General features: G+C 50.0%; 2 protein-coding genes and 2 long non-coding RNA genes across 14 annotated transcripts in view; 1 reads left to right on the top strand and 3 right to left on the bottom strand.

Annotated features, from left to right (window-relative positions):
• LOC149365186 (uncharacterized) overlaps positions 1-14,528 on the top strand; it is a 60,205-nt gene extending 45,677 nt beyond the window's left edge. For 3 of the 10 annotated variants that reach the window (XM_089587880.1, XM_089587926.1, XM_089587942.1), the window contains one exon: positions 8,196-8,885. Coding sequence is in view for 5 of the 10 variants with exons in the window: in XM_089587926.1 (XP_089444052.1) it covers positions 8,196-8,226 (31 nt within the window). In the remaining 5 variants the exon portion in view is untranslated. The other 7 variants (XM_089587871.1, XM_089587950.1, XM_089587957.1 and 4 more) reach the window with 4 other exon arrangements.
• LOC149365192 (uncharacterized) lies at positions 8-2,880 on the bottom strand. The gene is made up of 4 exons (XM_089588142.1): positions 2,720-2,880; positions 2,404-2,522; positions 1,942-2,186; positions 8-1,880 (listed from the first exon to the last, which is right to left on the bottom strand). Exons 2-4 carry the CDS (start codon positions 2,445-2,447, stop codon positions 1,831-1,833), a joined length of 339 nt encoding a protein of 112 aa, XP_089444268.1. The 5' UTR covers positions 2,448-2,522; positions 2,720-2,880; the 3' UTR covers positions 8-1,830.
• On the bottom strand, positions 2,912-7,062 carry LOC149365193 (uncharacterized). 2 transcript variants are annotated; one of them, XR_016292772.1, is made up of 5 exons: positions 6,892-7,062; positions 6,681-6,810; positions 5,772-6,565; positions 4,698-5,637; positions 2,912-4,544 (listed from the first exon to the last, which is right to left on the bottom strand). It is a non-coding gene; the product is annotated as an uncharacterized LOC149365193 (long non-coding RNA). The 2 variants fall into 2 exon arrangements; XR_016292774.1 differs by having other exon boundaries at positions 6,681-6,772; positions 6,857-7,062.
• LOC149365194 (uncharacterized) lies at positions 7,138-13,577 on the bottom strand. The gene is made up of 3 exons (XR_016292776.1): positions 13,533-13,577; positions 7,399-7,531; positions 7,138-7,264 (listed from the first exon to the last, which is right to left on the bottom strand). It is a non-coding gene; the product is annotated as an uncharacterized LOC149365194 (long non-coding RNA).
• Positions 14,529-22,098: the final 7,570 nt, after the last annotated feature.

The following is a 22,098-nucleotide window of genomic DNA, read 5'->3' on the forward strand; positions in this document are numbered from 1 at the left end:
GGAGGACCGGTCGCCTGTGGGAAGGTAAAACCGTTTCCACATAGGCTCCAGGCAGCTTACCCTTCATGGAGTTGGGTTGGAATGCAGTCGCTCACGGAGGGCGCCTGCATTCTAGAATGTGATTGAGCCGGTCCATGAGCATCAGGTCTCTCTGGAGGGGCCGGAGATTCAGTCGTTAGTCGACCGCCTCTGCCAGGGTGCCGGCACCAGCAACTGCTGTGGGGCTCCCATAAGTCGACGAATGCATCTCCTGCGAGACAGTTCCAAGCGAGTAAGGAGGGTAGGGCAGAGGGTGACAAGAGGCAAGGCACAAGCGATGGCTGATGTGGCCGTTCCCTCGAACAGTCGGATGGCCCAGGTGGGATCCAGGCGCTGCCTCGGACGAGGAGGCACTGGGCTGCTCGGCCGACTCCATCAATGTGGCTCAGGAGGGCCTTGTCAGCAGGAAACCAGGTGACCCGGTGGTCGATGGTGAGACTGAGGTACTTCACCTGGGGTTTCCAAGGGAGGTTACTTTCATTGATCTTGAGGGTAGATATTCCAGCCGTGGCTCGTGCTCCGCTCGGATCGACAAAAAGTCCCTCGAACTTGTTGGCTCAGAGTGAGAGGCCCTTGGTCGCCAGGAACCGCTGCACCCGGTTGAAGGCACGCTGGAGGGCCTCCCTGCCTGAGGTGATCTGCCTCGTCGGTGCTCGGAACCAGAAAGCCACATCGTCCACGTACGCAGAGCAGTGAACATTGTGGCGGCGGCACTCCTGGATGGGACCGGGCAGTCCTGCCTTCACCAGGTTGAACAGGAAATGCTCAGGATCGAGCCCTGAAGTATCCCGGAGGTGATGAGGTGAGGAGTGCTCAGGATGGTGCCTTCCCGTAACTACATGGAACGATCAGAGGGAAAAGAGGTTATGAAGTGTGAGAGCTTTCCCATCGGCCGCAGTTCGTCCTGTGCTGGCTCGATGGTGGTGTGGGGCAGGCTCTTGAATGGCGACTGGTCGTCCAGGAGGACTAACCAGTCGATGTTTCCACGATGCCTCGCCTTGTCGAGGGAAGAATCTTCAACCGACATGTAGTGTGTGGTGAATCAGTGCCTGGCGTACCCTATCTGGTTCTCCGGCAGGAAGTTGGCACCCGCTGCGGTACATATGAGTCTTTCGAGTGGCCCTGAATCCAATGTTTTACAGGCAACAGAGGTCCGTGAGACTATCTGTAGGAACACAGCTCCCTGGAGGCCTTGCGGGGCATCAGGATGGGTACCACGATGACAGTGGTCCAACACGATTTTCGTCGAACACGGCCAGGTGACGAGTCTATTCTTGGGCATACAGATTCTGCAGCATCTGCACTGTGACCCGTTGGCCCGAGGGCGCTATGGATCGATTGAGGGCCCTGTGGAGCTCGTGGGTGGTGACTGGATCGTTGCACAACGTGTGTGCTTCCATAGTGCCTGCAGGCGCAGGAGGGCAGCTCTGCAGTGTCTGGGATCTCAGCAAGAGGCTGGGGCGCAGGTGGGTTGCCTTGGAGAGGTGGCCTGCCACCTAATCTGCGAGTGCCTGACAAGACACTCCCTGTGCGACGGCCGCTCCGAAGACAGGATAGCGGTTGGTGGCGACCTGGAGCAGAGACCGCAGGAGGCGGCAGGGTGTAGCCGACTGCCGGGCAGAGCGGATGGAGTGGCAGAAGCCAGCCCAGCCGTCCCCGAGCAGTTAGGTTGGCCAGACAGCGGCAGACAGCGTCGATCCGCCGGTAGGCTATCCAATCTGCAGGCAGTGACGTTCTCTACACCCTCCGCACTGCGCGTCCCCAGCAGCTCGGAGGCCCAGCAGTCGAACCTCAGGGCCAGGGGCCTGCGCTGCCAATGAGCAGGTGCCGAGGATGGTCGCCTGCATGGAGAATGTCCTTCACCAGATCCCTGAACACTGGCCACTGAGAGACACTATGCACCTTTTCCTTCTGTTGCCTTTAGAAGTGGGGTTACGAAGATGGAGCAGTGGTCTGAGCCTCGGGAATCAGCTGCTCTTTCCCAATAGTAATGGCAAGCGTCCAACACGAGCAGGAGGTCAATGATAGACGAGCGTCCTGGTCGGATGAAGATAAGGGCCATGGGCTGCAGGACACGGAAGCTTCCGGCGATGGTGGCATCCAGGAATTTTCTGCCTCTCGTGGTCAAGGTTCGGTTGCCCCATTCCCTGTGAAGAGAATTAAAATCACAACAGATAAGAACACTCTAGCCGATCCGAGCATGGAGGGCAAGAAGGCACTGCTGGATCCCAAGACACACTGGGAGCTAGGTAGACTGCGGACACAGGTATCCATGCGGCCCATTCGCATTCCCGCACCACAAATCTCCAAGTGGCCCAAGTGAGGGATGTTATTCCTTATGTAGATGGCTCTACAGGGCCTCACCTTGGAGTGAGCGTCGTCCAAGCGGGGGGCATCGCTGCAGCCATGGAGGGGTCAGAAGGAGAGATCGGAGTACCTAGTTTACCCAGGCAGACTGCAGGCTTCGGCTGAGATCAGGGTCCCTGGGGTGCGAGCACATCGTATTACATGGTACCCACCAATACAAGGTCATTTAGGTCAGAAACATGCGCGAGCAGGGAATTCACATTCCACAGCATAATGCCTGACCTTATAGTTTCCTTTAAGAGGACTGCCATGATGGCGGTCGAGAGAACTCTTGGCAGCGAGAAAGCTCTCGTACAGCTTGCGAGCCTCTGACCTGAAATGGTTGGCCGTCCTGCGAACGATCGTGGTGACCTGGCTCTGCTCCTTCCCCCTGAGAGGGCTGGAGTCCGAAGCCCTGACGCCTTCCACAGTGGAGGCACCTGCGTTCAGAAGCCGAGCAATCGCCATGGCGATGTGGTCATCATCAGCCTGACTAATCTCACTGCAGGCCAAAAGCTTTTCCCATGTCTCCCCAATTAACCTTGTTTTTTGCCAGCTGCGTCCACCGTATACCCACAAACTTCTTCAACTCATTCGCCCATCTAACTTTCTACCCCCCCTTGCTACGCTCTCTTTCTCTTGGTGTCCACTCCATTACTCTTAAGGACCGGCGGTTGCCTTCATGTCCTGCCCAAGCATATTTCTTCCTCTTCATTTCGACTAGGATGTGATAACCTGCATTTGTTCTCTCAGCCGTCCGCCCCCTACCGATCTCTTCAAGTCACACCAATCAATTTTCTTTCAATAACTCACTGCGTTGTCCTTAATGCACCGAAGCATGGCCTTGTGGTAGAGCATCCGCCTTGCATTCGGGAGGTGTTGGGTTCGATCCCCAGTGCCGCCGGGTACCCATCGGTTTCTTTAATGGGTACAAGATTTCTCCTGGCCTGGTGCTCGGCTCTTCTAGGGTGAAATGCTTGGGAAAAGGGTCTTAGACCAAACAGTTGCCTTGACGGATGAGTGATAAGTTCCCCGCCAAGCAACCATAAGCCCGCCTCGTGCGGCATAAGCCCAATTTGTGGCCTTTTTTTTTTTTCTGTAAGGCGCAGCTTTTCAATTTCTCAAGTTGGCGCAGTGCCACTGAGGTCACGTTAGAGCGAACTCGTCTAAACTTCATCGAACTCTCCAAACTCCGTTGAACCTGTAAAGTCTGAACTGAATCACGAACCACCTTTGCAGGCTGATGTGTTCGAAACTGGTTTTGCCCCCGAAAGGACACAGCGGGGTTTGCGGAGCCTCTTCCAAGCGCACACCCCTGAAGAAGCCGGGCGCCGGGCCGGGGGTGGCTTGTACCCTTTTTTACCAGTGGGTGTCCGGCGGTGGGTTTCGAACCAACCACCTCCCGCAGCCGAGCCGGACGACCCAGCCTCTAGGCCACGACTGCGGTAAATTAAGCTGAGCCATCTTTGTTAGCCACCTCGTTTCTGCATTATAGGTGAGCTCCGGTAGACGTAGCTGTTGTATTCTTTTCTCTTGAGGGGCTTTGGTAAACTGCCATTCCTGATCTGAGAGAACCTGCCATATGCGCTCCAACTCATTCTTATTCTTCTAGTTATTTCAGTCATGATGCGGATGAGCGGTCACTACTCGCCTAAGTAGACGTGTTCTCTTACTACTTTCAGCAACTCCATGGTAATGCTCACTGATACAAGTCATGCAGCGCTGGGGCCTCCTGCAGGTGGCAATCATTTGCTTGTAGCCCCTGCACTAGGAGCACTGAAGGGTCCGGACAAGAGAGGGCGCACCCCGAAGCGCATTCCTGTAATGAACACATGGTCAGCGGTGATGGCATGGCCACGGCGCCTTAGGCTACTAATGTCGACTGGAGCCTCGATGGTAGCCACAACGTCGCTGTCGCACACTTCGCGGTCGGCCCCGTAGATACCGCCCGTGCTGCCCTCAGGAAGGGATGTCTCGAAGGTGCGGACCGGAGTGGAGAGGAGGGTGGTGTAGGCCAGAAGCTGCTCCTGGGGTACCTTGGTAGAGACGTCTCCTGTATTCATGTTGCGTTTGCAGTTCATCCGCACCTATAGGACTCCGGGCTGGCTGTAGAGGAAGGGGCTGTAGTCCTCTCTGACGAAATCCTTGAGGGAGAGGGTCTGTCGTAAAGGAAAGATAAGAACCGTGGTCAGCCTTGGAAATCTACGGTAGGCTGGACGCCAGGTCTTGCGCTGGACTTTGATCCAGCCACCTGGATCGCGGTCGACGCCCGAAGGCTCAGCATTTCCCAGCGAGTTGGCGTGGGTACTCACCCTCCAGGCAGAGTGGTCTCCTGCTCACTGGTCACTTCTGGCCAGATATCATATCGGGCTCAATGCAGCAGTGCCGATTGATCAGATGTGAGAAGGCGGGAATTAGCAAATCTGCAACGAAAAATTAATGGTGACGACTCGCAGGCGTATCACATTTGCGCAAACTCACCGTGCCAGCCAACTCGGCGCGACTGAAGCCTCAAGCCGAGAAGCTGTTCACCATGGGGCTGAAAAAAAGCATAAAGAAAGCGAACTACCTACCTTGGCTGCAGCGGAATCACGATGTGCCGCAGACCGTAGGCAACGTCCATTCTTCGGAGTTGCTTGTCGTGGCTGGCGAGAACTTCCGAGCGCCGTGTGCTTCCACAAACCACATGTCGCTTAAGAGCACATCCGCACCCTTGCGTTTGATGGCATGACATAGTAGTGGCTTGGTCGCAACGACGTTCGGAACGGATTTCTTTCCGTGACGCAAACGACAGCGGCTCGCTTATGTTACTCCCTTGAGGCAGCAAGCAAAGCCGGCCCTGTATGCACTTTCCTCGCTGGCTCAATACCTACAGCTGACCTGCCTACAGTGAGATAAGCCTAGAGCTGTACGCACCACGAATCCCAGCTCACCGCGCTTCCGTCACGGAGAAGAAATCCGATGGCGACGGTCCATGAAACCTCTATTTTACATTCTGCTGTTACTTTCCGACTATTATGTAATGGTACTTGAAGCAGCACAAATGAAGCTTAAATTTACGAAGTCCAGGGGAGGTTTCACAGACCTATATCGCTCTCGCCGCGAGGCCTTGCCTCGCACTCACCTTCGATGCCGGTGGCCTGGCTCAGAGGCATTACCGTTGTCGTTTCGCCGTGGGTTTAACTACATCCAGGCGTCTCCGGCGGACGGCGATGGAATCCCTCTGGTACTTGCATGTCACGTTCAGAAGTTCTGCAGATAGTACAACAAATATAAGGGCTCCTAAGATCGTGAAAGAAATACAGGCCGGTTTTCCCATCCGCAAAATTCTGCCACTTGAGCGCGCGAGTTAGTAGAGGTCTTTAGCAGACGGTGTACTGTGTTACCTTCTGTCTATGTCGTTGCTGCAGTCATGGTCCAGGTCTGAATGCGGAGGTCCATAAAGTAACAGGTCCAGGCGGGCCGCAGGCTTAGAGGAGAGCGTATAGGCTAGTCTCCTCTACATAGGCAAGCAGGACTCTGTGGGCACAGTGGTGGCTTCGAGCCAGGAATAAGAGCTGGTTCTCCGCGTTGGCTGGCAGTGCGAGGGCCCGGTACCTTGAAAAGAGATGGCGATGGATTGGGTCAGAGTTTGGACAGGCACACAGCAAGCGTCCCGAAGTGCCCGCATCGCCGCATGACGGTCTTGCAAGGGAGCACGCCAGACCAACGATGAACTTTCTGCGTTGGCGTCCAGGAGCAGCCGATGCAGATGCAGCACGAAGGCGCAGTATCTTGTCCGAGAGTCAGTGGAAGGTTCGGTACGCCAAGATACCCTTGTCAGGGCGAAGTGCCCTTATCTTTTGGTTTTGTAGCGGAGCGCCAAAGTCCTGGGGAGCTAGGTTCCTAGTCACTGGCAACCCGTTGCTGTTGCCCGCCTTGCCAAGGACATCGGCGTCCTCAATGCCCTGGATGCCGGCATAGGCAGGCACACAGTGGAGAGCCACCTGGTCGCCGGCGTCCTCAAAGGCGTTACTCTGGGTGCACGCAGACACTGGTCAACGTCTGGGAGATGTGGAGCTTCCTCAGGAGCTGCAGGGCTGCCCGGCAATCACAGAGGACAACAACGAGGTGAGTAGGGTCGATGGTCCCGATCGAATCAGCTCTTACGTGGAGACCTGCAAGTTCAGCCTTTCGGCAGCTGCACAGAAAAGAGAGCCTATAGGTGCGGGACTGCTCCAATTGAGGGAACGCCAGAGGCGCGGCCTGCCAAGTGGCTCATAGAGCCGAGTCTTCAGTGAGCATAAGGTTTGTACCTTTTCAACCATCAAAGTAAGGCTACGGTGGTCTGGCGAAGTGCGACGACAGGGGACCTACATTTGGTCACTCTGTTAAGGCCCAGGGTAACCTGCAGGGGAGATCGGGTTGGGAGGGTGGACCAGGCACCTGTGGGGAGGGAAAACCGTTTCCACTAAGGCTGCAGACAGCTTACCCTTCATAAAGTGGGGTTGGAATGTAGTCGCTCACAGAGGGCGCATCCATTCTAGAATGTGATTGAGCCGGTCTGTGAACATCAGGTCTCTCTGGAGAAGCAGGAAATTCAGTCGTTAGACGACCGCCTCTGCCAGGGTGCGAGCACCAGAGACTGCTGTGGGGCTCCCATGAGTCGACGAATCCATCTCCTGCGAGGTAGTTCCAAGCGAGTAAGGAGGTAGTTCCAAGCAAATAAGGTTAGTGCGAGGCTTTGCCTCGCACTCACCTTTGATGCCAGTCGACTGGCTCGAAGGCATTACTGTTGGCAGTCGTCGCTTCGCCGTGGGTTTAACAGCATCCAGGTGTCTGCGGAGGATGGCGACGACGACGGCATCCCTCTGGCACTTGCAAGTCACGTCCAGAAGTTCTGCAGATAGTACAACAAAAATAAGCCCTCTTAAGATCGTGAAAGAAATACAGGCCAGTTTTCCCATCCGCAAAAGTCGGCCGCTTGAGCGCGCGAGTTAGTAGAGATCTTTAGCATACGCTGTACTGTGTTACCTTGTGTCTATGTCGTTGCTGCAGTCATGGTCCAGGTCTGGATGCGGAGGTCCATAAAGTAACAGGTCCAGGCGGGCCGCAGGCTTAGAGGAGGGCGTATAGGCTAGTCTCCGATAGATAGGCAAGCAGGACACTGTGGGCAGAGAGGTGGTTTCAGGCTGAGAACAAGAGCTGGTTCTACGTGTCGGCTGGCAGTCCGAGGACCCCGTAGTTTGAAAAGAGATGGCGACGGGTTGGGTCAGAGTGTGGGCACGCACACAGCAAGCGTTCCGAAGTGCCCGCATCACCGCACGTCCCAAACTTCCCAAAGTAACTCAGGCTATGAGGGATGACATAGAGAAGGGTGGCGGAAATTTCGACCACCTGGGGTTCTTTAACGTGCACTGACATTGCACAGTACACGGGCCCCTAGAATTTCGCCCTCGTCGAAATTCGGCCCGCGGCCGAGATCGAACCCGCGTCTTTCGGGTCACCAGCTGAACGCCGTAACCGCTGAGCCACTGAGGCGGGTAGATCCATACAGAGTTTTGTTACAATTTTCATATGAAATTATAAAGTAATATGACATACTGACTAAAGAGTGTCAATAATTTAGAACTCATTATATGCATAGCACTGTGCTTATAGCGTACTCAAAGATGTGCCTGATATACGTGAGGTCTTAAATGTCAAATTTAGATGGTTAAGAAATGTGTTTTGTTTGTGCCACTGAAATGCTGATCTCTACAATCATCTACTTTCTCAGAGTCTTTATTGGTAACGAGTAAAGGCAGATTAAGGGAACATGTCTTTTCTAGGCATATAACTTTCATCGTTGGAAGCATCTGAAGTGATATCATTATCTGAAACCGAAGCACTGCAAGATGAAGACCTCTCCGATATCCCTCCTATTAGCCATATCATCCTGCTCAAGATGTGGCCACCTTATCCCTGCAATCTTCTTGATCTCATCCACCCACCTGACTCTCTGCTATGCCTGTCTTGTCCTGGAATTCATTCCTTTGGCATAATGGATCATCAGTTATCTGTTCTCCGCATTACATGCTATGCACATTTAATTGATTTCAGCTAGCACATCCTTAACTCCCATTTGTTCCCTAACCCATTAGGATCTCTTGTGCCCTTTACCGTCACCCCATCATTTTACTTTCCGTACTTTACTGCGTTGTCCTCAATTCGAATTCCACCGCCTTTTTCAACTTCAAAGTTTCTGCCTCATCAGTGAGTGCAAGCAAGTTGCTATGCCTTCTTCTTTAGGAATACTGGTTACCTGGTTTTCACAGTTTAATTGAGAATATCTGCCAAATGCACTACATCCTACTCGTATTCTCATAGCATTTAAGGCATACTACTAAACCTCCCAATAAATGTGCGACTCCCCAGGCCACTTTATTATTCTAGCCATTTCAACCCATCATTAAAGGCACGTTTCGGAGGCTGTGTCATGTGCCTGTGCATGCTTAGGAAAATTAAACGTCTTTTCTCACTTTCAGTGTCTTTCTTTTCCTACACTAAACAGAAAAAAAAATAAGCTGGATGGTCTTCGTCACAGTTCACACAACATGTTAGAAGGTAGAAGTGCTGCTGATGCCCACAATTGCCAAAGCTGCTTCTGTTCACACAAACTGGACCGTAGGGACTGATCTGTACAAGGATAGGGAGGCAACACTTTCCCAAGCAAGAAATTTTACATAGGAAAACCACATGAACCCTATTTTTTGGACAAAAAAGGCCCCAAGAATATACGATCCAGATGGGATTCCCCCCACCTCCCCAAACCACACCCCCCCAAGAGACGACCTGTAAGTCTACCCCTGCTCGTCACATGCCCATATTTGTAACAACTTGTGCCATTAAGGTGCATAGCTCTTTTCATGCTAGATGTGATTTTTGTTATAGGTACAAGCATGGAACTAAATTTAGAAATCACAATTTCATTTTTTTTGCACATACCATATGATTGTCTGCACAGCGATTACAAAATCGTATTCAGCACTTTCAACATTTTGTTTTTAATGACATCAACACTTTTTCATAAGGAGGAATTTGATGTTCCGTGCAGTTTTTTTGCCCTACCGATGACATCAGTCACTCACCATATATAGCAATTAAATTTTGTAAATGTTTCCCTACTGTCCTGTGGGGAGAATGTAGGTAAACTCCCTCACACAAGACAAATTTCCGCACCCCAGAAATTGCAAAAAGAATTTAAATGTAAACTGTGTGGTTTAATGTCCTCCAGCAACACATGAGCTATGAAGGATGCCGTAGTTAGAGCACTGTACCGTAATGGAGGACACCGAATTTTAACCACCTGAGGTTCTTTATCGTGCATGTGCAACGCACAGCAAATGGACATTTCTGATATTTTTCCTCCCCTGAAGTCCTGCCGCCATGGCCGGGAGCCAAACTGTAAGGTGGCTGGCGCACCATGGCAGTTTAAATCATATAAGTGGAAAAACAACAGCAGAAAAAAAAAAATGTTGAGAAAAGGACTTAAAGAAGAGAAAAACTTACGAATTCACAGACAGGAAAACGTAGTACATAGCCTTTTCACGTTAACATCCTAAAAGACTCTGCTTGAGTATTTCGAAAAGCAGAGCCCAAAGCTCATATGTGCAACCAAGATGTGCATTTGGCCTAATGCACCATTTCCAACTGTGGTTGTCACTTTATCAGATAAGAAATAATGACCTTATTGCTGCGCAAGTAGACAAAAACAGTTCATAATCAAGGACGTGCAAAGGATTAGTCAGAGGCTGCCTTCGTTGGAGAAAAAAAAAGTTGGAGCTAGATGAGCGCCTGTGGCTTTTATTTCAGGCCGCACTGCCCGAGACCTTATTTTCAAAAACATGCGCAGGTATGCACCTCGCTTTATGTGACGGTAACCAACGAAAGCCTGATAAATGGCCCGGCTTCAGAACACTTTAGGTCTTCCTTACTTGAAGGCATCATGAAATCTTGACAACCTCCCAGAAAAATGATGCCAGAGCCACAAGAAACTTTTCATCATTTTGACGAGCTTGAATTGTCATAGTGCCATCGAGCACAGTGTGCCATTGAAGCCCTGCGTGCCGTTAAGAAACTGCACTCCATGAAATTGCTATGTGCGTCCGAATCTTCCGAGATTCTGTGCGAAAAATTTTTTTTTTTCCCTGTAGTACAGTGGTGAGCTGACCCAGCTGAGATAGTCCACTAGTTCCACTAGCCGTGCACGGCAAAGAAGGATGATGTTGATGATGACTATGGCCTTGTCCTCTGAATGGGGTGGATGTCGTCGGTGTGGTGCCCAGCCAGAGTACACAAAATGCACGCACGCAACACACACAACTAATCACTCCCCACACAGAATGCATGCACGCACATCAACACATACATGCTCACATGGCTAATGGGGTTCAACGTCCCAAAGCTACTAAGGCTATGAGGGACATACACACTCATATGAACGACTGGAACAGAAATGACAGCAGTACATCGTGAGCTCGGTGGCCACTCCAGTGGCTGCTGCCACGTTACATGCCCAACTATAGTCGGATACAACTTAAGGAGGCAGTGGCTTTACCCCGTCAAAGGACCCCCCTCAAGCCAACGGCGTCGGCCGATTCTCATGACCCTGCTGGGGTGACAATACAGGGAGCGGTGCCACAATGGAGAGAAGGGTCCATTCCCAAACAATGAAGGGAGAGGACTATCCCCTTTCATCTGCCACTCCCTGCATTGTCACGCTAGCAGGACAATGAGAATCGGCCGACGCCATTGGCTGGAGGGGGGTTCTTTGACGGGGAAAAGCCGCTGCCTTCTTAAGTTGCATCCGACTATAGTGCTTTTAGGTACTCCTCGAATTGTCGGCGCACAGCACCCCACCACTCGGCAAGGCGCTTCTTGGTGGCCTGTACTGTGACTGCGAATTCCTCTGGCTGGGTAGGACAGGAAGACCCAAACGACTGTAGAATGTGACATCCGTGGTGGACTAGAGTTACCTTGGCATCAGAGCGCTGAGTGTTCCGTGGTTTCATCTGATTCCCCTCACTTTCAGCTTAGCGTTCTCTCCACTGTGTGATGAAATCGATGCTAGTACTGTAGGGTCTGCAGAGCTCCTCGCTGTTGCCTCAAACAGGAGGCTGCTGCAACACTCACTGTAGAGCACTGTAGGCTGGGGTGCCTATTTCTGGAGGCTATACAGGAAGAATGTGGTCTTAGCTTCTACTGCAGCCCATGACATCTCCCTATCTGAAGCTCTGTGCATCTACGAAGCTCTGTTTGCCACTTTGCTGAGTAGCTGCCTTCAACCCGCTCTTGAAAGAAGCCACACTTCTTTTCGAGATGGTAGATGCACTTTGTCCGTTGGGAGCAAAGGCACACTGCGGCCAGATGGTCAAACACTCAGCACGCCCAACGAGTTCTAGGTACGCACTGGAGACGACCCTTGTAGGTTAGCTTACTCAACGCTTCTCGAGCCACAAAGCTGGGCCAACCTAGGTCTCCCTGCACCACCTTGTTCGCTACCCGGCCACGACAGCCAAGCGAAGTTCGGCCAGCCTCGCACTATTGTCTCTCGAAGCCACTCTCGTGTCCACTAGCAGGCACACTACAGCATTTGCAAGCATCAATACAGGGAGATGCTCAAACTTCCACACGTCGCCAAACATCACGTCGAGATTACCCTTTGAAGCATCAGCGATGCAGGAAAAGCTGAATCCGCAGGGAAGCCTATCGGACCTAGCCTCGTGAAGGCTGTACATGGATTTTCTGTGCGTGCCTCCGCTGCCGGGCACCAAAACTCTGAACTCGGACAGCCACACTCTTCTTGGAATTGGCCCTCAGGTGCAGACGCGTAATCTCATTCTGGCAGATGTTTTGCAAACAGTGCAAATCCTAGGAAGATTTCTGAAGTAGTACTAGATCGTCCGCAAAGGCTAAACCCGCACTCATCGGTTGTCATCCGTACCAGCTGTCTCGTAGCACCACTCGTAGCAGCCCTCACTCGATGCTACGAGTGGCGATGACGAGTACCCTTGGCGCAGACCTTTCTTCATTGCAATGGGGCCTTAAGACCGATCTAGGACTCGAATTGCATGACGACCGTGTTTTCCTTACACAGGCATCGAATGTTGGCCAGCAGTAGCTCCGACAGGTCCGACAGGGAGTAAAAGCAGGGGCCCGGCATGGGGTATGTTGTCCTACCAACTCTCTCCTTTTTACTATATTTTTACTTCTAAAGAGTAGGCTTCAAGGCTGTCGCCGGATGCTGCCTCCTCTGTTTCTTTCCTCCATGTTTTATAGGAAAATATTTAAGCTATAATGCATTATTTCAAACGTTTAAGTTGATTTTATGCGTTTTTGTTTTTATTGTGGCAGCAGCAAAGTAGCCCCCTACCGCACTGGTCATAGAGCTGCTTCTTTTTCTTTTGCACATGGTCTTGTATCTGGTGCAGTACTGCTCCCCTGTTCTTACTACTAGTTTTTTTCAGCTCCATGGCAATTTTTTCGAACATTGCTTTTTGTTCCTGAATTTCTTCAGAGGCCCAACTTGTCCAAGTATGTGGCATATAAATTAATAAGTAATTTAGTTTCTCTTCCCGTCCATTTGCAGGCATCAGCAGGAAAAAGAGGTACATAATTAAAGAGAGTGGAAATACAGTGTCCACATAACACATGTTCCTTGAATGATTCTGCCCCCTTAGTGTGGCCACGCGAGCGGCCAGACCGTCCTTCCACACCACGAAGTGCAGTGGTGCAAAACTGCTTTCTTCGCTGTTGATTACAGTTCGGATCTTAAATGAACTAGCAAGAGGTTGGGTGCTTTAAGATATATGAGCCAGTCTATGACGGCCAAACATAGTTGATTGCTAGAAGATTGAAGGACACAAACAGTGTGAAATAAAACAGTTCTTTGTTTGTATACTTAAAGTTAAATCAGTTATCTCACCAACTGTAAACTTATAAATTAGAGTGGAATCTGGTACAAGGCACTAATTCATAAAATATGTACTGGAAGTTAAATCAATTATCTCGCCAACTGCAAACTTATAAAGGAATTGGATACGAGGAATCCGTAAAATCTATCGTGTCGAGCAGTGAGAGCCTCAGTTAGCACACCCTTCAACCAAAGTAGGTTAGAGCACACTTACTAATTTCTGGTGACACCTCCGCAAGACCAAGCTCTGCTCCTGCCTCTGCAACAATATTCACACAAAAAAGTTAAGAGGGTATTCTGGACGGTCCATATATATAACGCTACGATGCAATGTGAAGAGGTGTCTATAATAATATGAAGATGCCTTAACGACAGGTATTTCGATTGTGATCGCTCACACCTTTAGCGCCGCACAGCGCACAAGCAGCACCTCAGATAATGGCCTGCATCTGTTAGTACCACAACGACGTAAGCAAATCAAAGGATAGAGCCGCAGCGGCTACCTTGCTCCGGCCGTTGCCCCAGAAAGAAACTAACATGCAGGGTCTGTTTGCAATCGTTGCGCGAGGATAGCAGTTGGTACACACTTCATGCCGGCTGACAACATATGACTGAGTAAAAAATCTAGCTGGGCGAGTTGATAAACCGACGCACCGTAAACCGTAAAGCACTCTGCAGACATGCCATATATATTCATTTATGAACTTACCTAGAGCATAACCGCGCTCCTCGTTGCCTACGAGGTTCACCAAAAATGCGGTACACCTCAGGCGCACCATGAACAAAGCGACTGGTAGGTTCCATCCCGAAAGAAGTGCTTGCTTATCGCTGTACTTGCCGCGTCTCGTCGTCTGCTCAAGCGTATTTGGCGCCAGACCTCAACTTCCGGAATCAGCACTTCTGCTGCGCGTTCTAGTTTAGTTTGTTTTTTGCCGCTAGGATAGAAACATAATGGACTGCGTGGCGCTGCTATAATTGGCTATAAGCCTGTTGAAAAATTGCTTCTTCCTTCATTTTACTTCAAACAAGACAGTTTTATCGTTTATCCACGCGGTCATCATCATCAATCATTTATCTACGGTGGCGCCATCAAAAAGAAAGACACTTTTTATACTCTTCTGTAACGGAAAATCGTGATCATGGTTGTTTTCATTGCTAATGTTAATATAGTGAAGAACTACAAAGCTTATGTATTGAATAGCGCGCACGAATATTGGCAAACGATGATGATGTTGATGCTTTGAGCGCCATGGTGGCGGCAGTTATCGAGGAAAAAAAGGCAGTGGCATAGAGTTAATATAACCAAAGTGGTCTTGAGAGAGCCCCATGCAAACTCCCATAGACGGGGCGCCAGCTTTCCCTCAAGATTGAGAAACCCTATGGAGCTGGTGACACGCCTTTCTCCGGTGGATACAAGATGGCGCCACAGTACCATTGTTGCGATGTTTTCGGTTTTCGTTCTTCGTCGCCGCAGACGATGGTGTTTCCAAATAATTCTGACCGAATCGGGCAAGTGCATCACCTAGATGCAGTATAAAATAAAACTTACCATCAAATTCAACCTCTGTGCAAAATTTGCGGTTCTCAAATGCCATGAAAAGCGCACGAAACGGAACCACACACTGTAGCAGACGACGCCGCAGAAGTTGCGATATCGCCCGGGCGGAATTCTCATCTTCGAAGGGTAGACGCTTGGGCTTGTTGGTTCATATTGTAAGGAAAAACTTAGCGCAAAAGATGACTCAGAAAAGACTTAGCGCTGTGTGTGTCTGTCTTTCTGAGTCCTTGTCTTTTGCGCTACGCTTTTACCCTCATATTCGAGTCGTCCAGAAGTACGAACTGAGGACGTTCGGCTGTAATACAATAAAAAAGTGCTCATATCCTGTTCAGGATGAGGACGTTTAGAACATTTGATGACGTCCTCAGACGTTCGGTGTTGCCTGGGTTCCGTCCTCTTTTCATTGCGCACTACCAGTATGGTATTACAAAAAAAAAAAAAATATTTAATATTCTTTTGCTGCTGTTTTGCCTAAGAACACAGTTGGTGAAAGTATACGCACCATTTCCAGGCCCTGGAAGAGAGTTTTTAGTCAGTTTCACGCACTGAATCGCATGCAGACGTTATCAACAGCGCGCTTCTGAAATTTATCAATTTTAACCTGAGACACACACTGCATCTTCCATATAGCGTCTGTACAGAGATATCTGTATCCCGGTCTCATCATACTCACTGATTGGCTGTCGTTGCGCAGCAGAGTAGTTCGGGGTCCCAGCGGACTGCGACTCAGTTTTGCGCTTTCTGGCCTCATTTCCATTCCCGGGCCATTCTGCTGGGATTCATTCCTGGTCGCTAAATACCTACAGCAGTTAAGGCGCTTGGTTTCAGCAGTCGTTCCTTGCTGTCGTATTTAAAATCTGAAAGTCAAAAATGCGAGCTACAGATGGTGGAGTAAATATGCAAATCACGACAGTGCAACAGTCCTCATTCGAAACTGCTTAGCCATTGCTCACGTAAACTGACGGTATTTCATGAAAAGATACATCGGGTTCTTTTCTTTGGTGAGTTGACTTACGGTGCGGCACGCAGCAGTACAGCATTTTGACGAGCTGTGCAAGCAAAGCAGGAGCTGGGACTCAACAGACAGCCGGCACTGAGCGGACAGACTGAACTGCAGCGGTACTATTACCTACGTCTGCTGTTATGGAGTGGAAAAACCCTTTGAATTGAGTGAACACGGCTTAAAAAAACAAAATTATGCTTTTGAGTAGTTTATTTACTTACAATACGTGTTTTCTTTCAGTAATATAAAAGCGCAGTTTCGTCTGCTAGCTTTAACTGAGAGCAATGACCTCTTCGCGGTCATGATGGAGGTTGAGGCGTCTGCTACGAACATAGAGTTTCTTACTATTACCTAGAGGGAAAGCTGGCAAGCCGTCTATGGGAGTTTGCATGGAGACCCCACGTGACCACCTCAGCCACCATGGGCGCTCAAAGCATCATGGGGCGGTGAGCTACTTGTTGCGGACATGGAGGAAGAAAAACTAGGAGGGACCATGACGTCACAATCTTGAAGCCTAGTCATAAAAAATATAATGGAAAGCATCATGGGAAATAGGCCCTCACGTGACAAGGCAGTGGTAGCTCTTAGCTGGATTTCGGTTTCGGTTTCGCTCTCTCGCTGTACGAGCAACTACGCGACCATCTGCTTGCGTTCACTGACGGCTCCGTGGTGAGCGCAAACTGCTCGCTCGCCGCAGCGGCCACCATCCCCGAGCGACGCGTGCGCTGACTGCGGCGCAGTGGAGACACTTGGAGCACATGCTCCTTCGCTGTGCCGCTTCTGCAGTGCCGCGTCAAGAGATTCTCGCGGCCTGCAGGGCGCTGGGAATCATCCCGGACAGTCTCGAAGCGCTCCTGTGGCCGCGCGGCACTGCGCGCACCCGTGATATTCTAGCCTCTATACCCGTGACAGAACAGTGGTGAGCCTCTGTGCGTTCATCGAACAGGCGGGCTTGACTTCCCGCTCGCTCTTCGCCAGGTAGTGCACGCGTGACACGAACGCTCCGTGGGGGCTACCTCCGACGGTATACGCGGCCGGGCGCCCCACCCCGGCCGCTAGTGCAGTATGTCGAGCGCGTGATTAGTCCGAGACATGACGCTACGAGCGCGCGGCTATGTATACATACAGTTTACTTCTTTTTGTAAGTGATTGTGCGCAGTGGCCGGGAGACCCCGCGCAGGGGCAGACGTAAAGCCGCCGGCACTCTCTCTCGACAGCGAGAGAGAGAAATACTTCACTGCTGAATTTCACGTCGGAACCGCCTATGTGCGCGCGCGTATTCGGCACGACTTGTGCCTTGAGAATAGCGGAGAACGGAGGGCCCATGGGCGGGCCGAAGTCCGCCTGCCCGAGAAATAGAATCTTGCGCAGCGCGCCGGAGCGCTCGTTCAACACGTCCGTCCGCCGTGAGCGCTCTGGAAGCCGCTGCGCCCTTTTTTAGAGGCTCGTTTCTTCGCCTACTCTAGAGTTCTCCGCTCATAGCATGCGCTGAAATAAACGCTCCGTATGTGTGTATAGACGCTTTACAGCGGCGTATCATGGGGGCTGCCATCTTTGATCACGTGATCACGCCGCCATTACTCGCCTCCTGACCGCTCGGCGCGCGCCTCGTCGCGACGGCTGCTGCGTCTGACGGTTCGGTTCCGACAGCCAGTGTTTCGGCTGATACAGTTGTAAAGGAGTGGGAAGACGACACTGTGGCTGGTCCGAAGCTTGGAAGGACATGTGAGAACCCTAATTTGATCACTTCACGCGTGAAAACGCGATCGGACTTCATGTCGCGGAGAGCCGCTGAGCTCTCCGCCTGTTCGAGGCAACGGACGGATTGCCTGAATGCTTGTCTTTGCATGCGCTGAAGACTCTGCTTAATGTTTTTTATTGTTAATATATAAACGGCAATGTTTAATGTTCTTGCGGCCTTACAGGTTGTTGTCCTATTCTGTACATGCATGCAGACACTGGTCTGAAACGCTCATATGCACATCGTATGCATTTGTTTACACCCTGTTAACGGTGCTTAGGAAACCTGAAATATTTACTACTGGTTGATTAAACATAGAAAAGCGACAAAAATAAATAGACACACAAAGGTTGACTATCATGGTAGCAGTACCATGCATCAAGCAGCCTTCACAAGCTGGCGTGCAATCGTTTCGAAGGATTCCGCGATATAATTGTTATAACGCGCGCATGGCCACGCGTTCATGCTGGACGAATTTCACAGTAACGTCAGCCTCATATAAAAAATTTTGGTACGCTCGACGCTCGATATGCGGACATGGAAATGCTCGTGGTCTCGTTGGTTGTAATTAATCAGCTTCACTCTGAGCGTACGGAGTCACTTTTAGTGACTGTCTCGCATATGGACCGCGAGCAAGTGACAACCGTCCGGCACAGCAGCCGTAAACCAAATGCTGTAATCCGAACACGGTCCACGAGAACCGCGCTACTTGGAGCGAAATTGAACAGTAGCACCAAGACTGCGTGTAATACACGGACTGACGGTAAGCGTTGTCGGCTCGCACGGCTGTGCAGTGCATAACAAACAGCAGGCGCATGAAGGAGCGTAAGTAGTCTTATTTTTTTTCGTTTCTAATTCGGCCTCGGGCGCTCGTTTTACTAATGGTCACAGACCACAACTTACGATCAATGCGGTCTGAGCACAGTGCACAATAACTTAAAGCACGCCGTCATGGTTTCGGTGGCGGAACAGCTTCATGCGGCTGTGTTGTGCACTTACCCTCGCAGATTTTCCAAGATCGAAACCTTTCTTTATTAGTTATCTAGCGATGGCGAACGTGTATGTTGCATTCGCCAGTTCGGAAAGGGTGCGTGGCGAACGGGCGCGAACATTGGCATTACCTCCTTGTGCAGTTCGGTTTCGTGAAGCTCGCAAACGATCGCATCCTGAAACTTTAACTCTCTGTCGCAATTCTTGCAATCCACAACAGAGCATGTATTTCCTCTGCCTTTTCACATCGTAGAAAGAACACATTCGGCAACCACCCGCGAAATTTCCACTGCTGCGTCGAGGCGTACACGCCGGCGACTTACGAGGCAAGTAATGGTGCCGTGTTCGGAGCGCACGTGTGGCGCCATCTGGTCTCAAACTGAAGAACTGCGCGCTGTAAACAGTCTATAACGACGAAAGGAATTCCTCTCCATTCTCTTTATGAACCACAGTTGAACAGTGACGAGGTCGCGGCCGCACCCTTTGATGAAAGGTTTACCCGCAGTTTTCTACAGTGCACCCAAACACTCAAGAGTGTAATCAACAGAGACGCGGAGCCTTCAGACAACCTCGAGCTCGCTACGCATTCCGCCAAAGCGCGGCGCTGCGCTACTTCGGAGCACGGACGTTCACTAAAAAGCACCGCTGGCTGGCAGTCTGGTAACTGTGGAGGAGGGCCTATTTCCCATGAGTCAGTGCGCAAAAGGGCCCTCGGCAGCGGCGTCAGAGGAGGATGGCTTGCAGAGGCTGAGCGCACTCCCTCCTAGTTTTTTTACCTCCATGGTTGCGGAACTGTAACTTTTGGCCAAAAAATAATAAAAAAATAAAGTTGTTTGATAGCTACAAACGTCCTAACATTCAATATCTTGTCTAATGATTGCAACAAACGAGCAGAAAAGCATTTAAGTGCAAAGTTTGCCTAAAATAAGACATGACTAGCTTTCCTATTGGCCAAGTGATGAACACTAAAAAAACTAATATTTCGTAATTAACAGGCGCACTTTTAAAAGTAAATATGTTTTAAAAAAAAATGTTGTTTAGATACTTTAAGAGGTTTTTAATGGCATTTCGGAAGAGTAAAACCTTTTATTGGCGTCGTGTGTCGTCGCGTCTTCACTACTATGGCTTTTGCACACTGCGTTCGCGCGAAAGTCGTCTGCGCACACACGAACTACGTTTTCGGAATGAAACGCCTTAGTACTGCCACTCTGTGTTCCCGAAAAACTACGACTGTGCCGCAACAAGTAGCTCACCGCCCCATGATGCTTTGAGCGTCCATGTTGGCTGAAGTGCAGCGCCGCCAGCTTTCCCTCTAGGTAGTAGTAAGAAACTCTATGGCTACGAATCGCCCCTAGCAGACGACACTTGCAGTGTTTCTTCCGAGATAATTTTTTAATTTTGTAGTCTTATATATATATATTACATATAGGAAGGTATTTGTTTGGTGTGCGTTGTCAGTGCTCAAGTCGTCGCTTGGTTCTTTCAACCAGCTTTCATTGCGGTGACTCGTCGAGTCGGCGGAAACCGATCACCATCGCTATGCTCCAAGGCTGCCGGGTCGCGTGTTTCCGTTTGCTAGTCGCTACAGACCATAGAGTTAATATAACCAACTCAGACAGACAAACAAAAGACAAACGATACACAGACAAACGACAAACGATAGTATTCTAGTTCACTATAAGGCAAACGCAATGTTGCCCACACCAACGCGCGCGCGGAGGAGCTGTTGCCATGACGATGGATATGTGGAAGGATGATAATGGCTTTACCCTTTGTACCGGGCGGTAGCTTTCGCCACCTAGCCTATACTTCCCCCATTGTTAATTTAATTTTCTTTTCCCTTTCTTTCCCTTTCGCTCTTACAATATCTAATCTGTCTATCCTTTTACGCTCGAAATTGACGCCTCCCTTGATTTCCGCCACCAATCCTCCAACCTCCCCTTCGTCAATGTCACGCTTTTCCCATCCACTCGCCCGTCCTCCCCAGTAAATCCCAGCGCTATCTCTATGGTCGTTGCTGTCCCCTCTGGGAGGGCTGGGCGGAGTTCTGCGCACCTCAGAACCAAGTGTTCTATGGTCTCCGTTTCCATTTTACAAGCAGAGCACAAAATATCCACTTCTTCAAATTTGGACCTATACGCTTTTGTTCTCAGAGTCCCTGTCCTAGCCTCAAAAAGCAGTGAACTGCCCCGCTAATTATCGAATAATTGCTTTTTTTTGATGTCCTGTTTTCGTGTCCTATATATGCCTAGCGCCGATTTTTCCTGCATTCTTTCTTTACATATTTTTTTTTCCCTCTCCTTTACCTCCGCTTTCACGTTAGTCTCTTGTTGCGTCCCATCCCTCACCCGTAAATACTTCGTTCTTAGCTTTCGGGTTCTATTAGTCCATTTTGTGTTAATACTTTTCATGTACAGATACTTGTACACCTTTTTTGCCCACCTTGTTTCCTCCATTTGAGTTAGCCTCTGATCATATTTCAGTTTGCTGATGGCCTCCCGAACCTCGAACGACGCCCAACCCATATCTCCCTGGACTCCCTCATTCGGAGTACGTGTTCCCATGGGCTCCCAAGGCTAGCCTTCCTACACTTCTTTGTCTGACCTCTAGCCCTGACTGTACTTCTGATTTCATGCACAGGACTGCATTTCCAAAAGTGAGGCCCGGTACCATGATTCCTTTCCATACCCCTCTAACCACTTCATACCTATTATAGTTCCATAGTGCTCTATGCTTCATAATGTCCGAGTTCCTTTTTCCTTTATCCTTCAGAATCCTCTCATGCTCTTCCAGATATTTTTTTCCTTCACTTAGCCATACACCTAGATACTTATACGTTCTCACATGGTCTATCATATAGTGTCTTGTATTTCTAGTGGGTCTCCCTTCTCATCATTATAGGCCATTATCCCTGACTTCTCTCTACTGAACTGGAGTCCTAGCTTGTTGCCCTCCTCACCACAGATTTTAACTAGTTCCTGCAGATTATCTCGCTTGTCTGCTAGTAGAACAATGTCATCCGCATACATTAGTCCAGCCAACACTTGGTTTACCCTCTGACCATCCTGCATATAACTCCTACCCTACACTCTTTCAACCTATTTTCCATTTGGCTCACATATACCATGAAAAGTAGAGGTGATAGTGGGCAGCCCTGCCTTAACCCTCTCTTAATTTTAGCTGGTTTTGTAGTTTCTCCCTCCCAGGTTACCACGACCTCATTGCGGTTTGAGAGTATTTTCTCTCTCTCCCAGTAGCCCTTGGTAAAATCGTGTATACCGCGTGTTCCGTATTTATCTGTCCCTGTTACGAAAAATTCTCCTGCGCAAACTACTGGACTATGTGGGCTCAAACACCGACTACAAGGTAGCTTATGATATTCTTCGTCTTTCGATAAGTAATTTAACATCTAAACTTGGCTGCATTTTCTGGAATCGGCGAAAAACTGCATTCGACTGCGGCAGAACTTTTCGTCCAAGCGCGCAAAG

The sequence above is a fragment of the Amblyomma mixtum genome, chromosome 1 (genome assembly GCF_055824585.1).
Source record: "Amblyomma mixtum isolate Tamu chromosome 1, ASM5582458v1, whole genome shotgun sequence".
NCBI classification, from domain to species: domain Eukaryota; kingdom Metazoa; phylum Arthropoda; class Arachnida; order Ixodida; family Ixodidae; genus Amblyomma; species Amblyomma mixtum.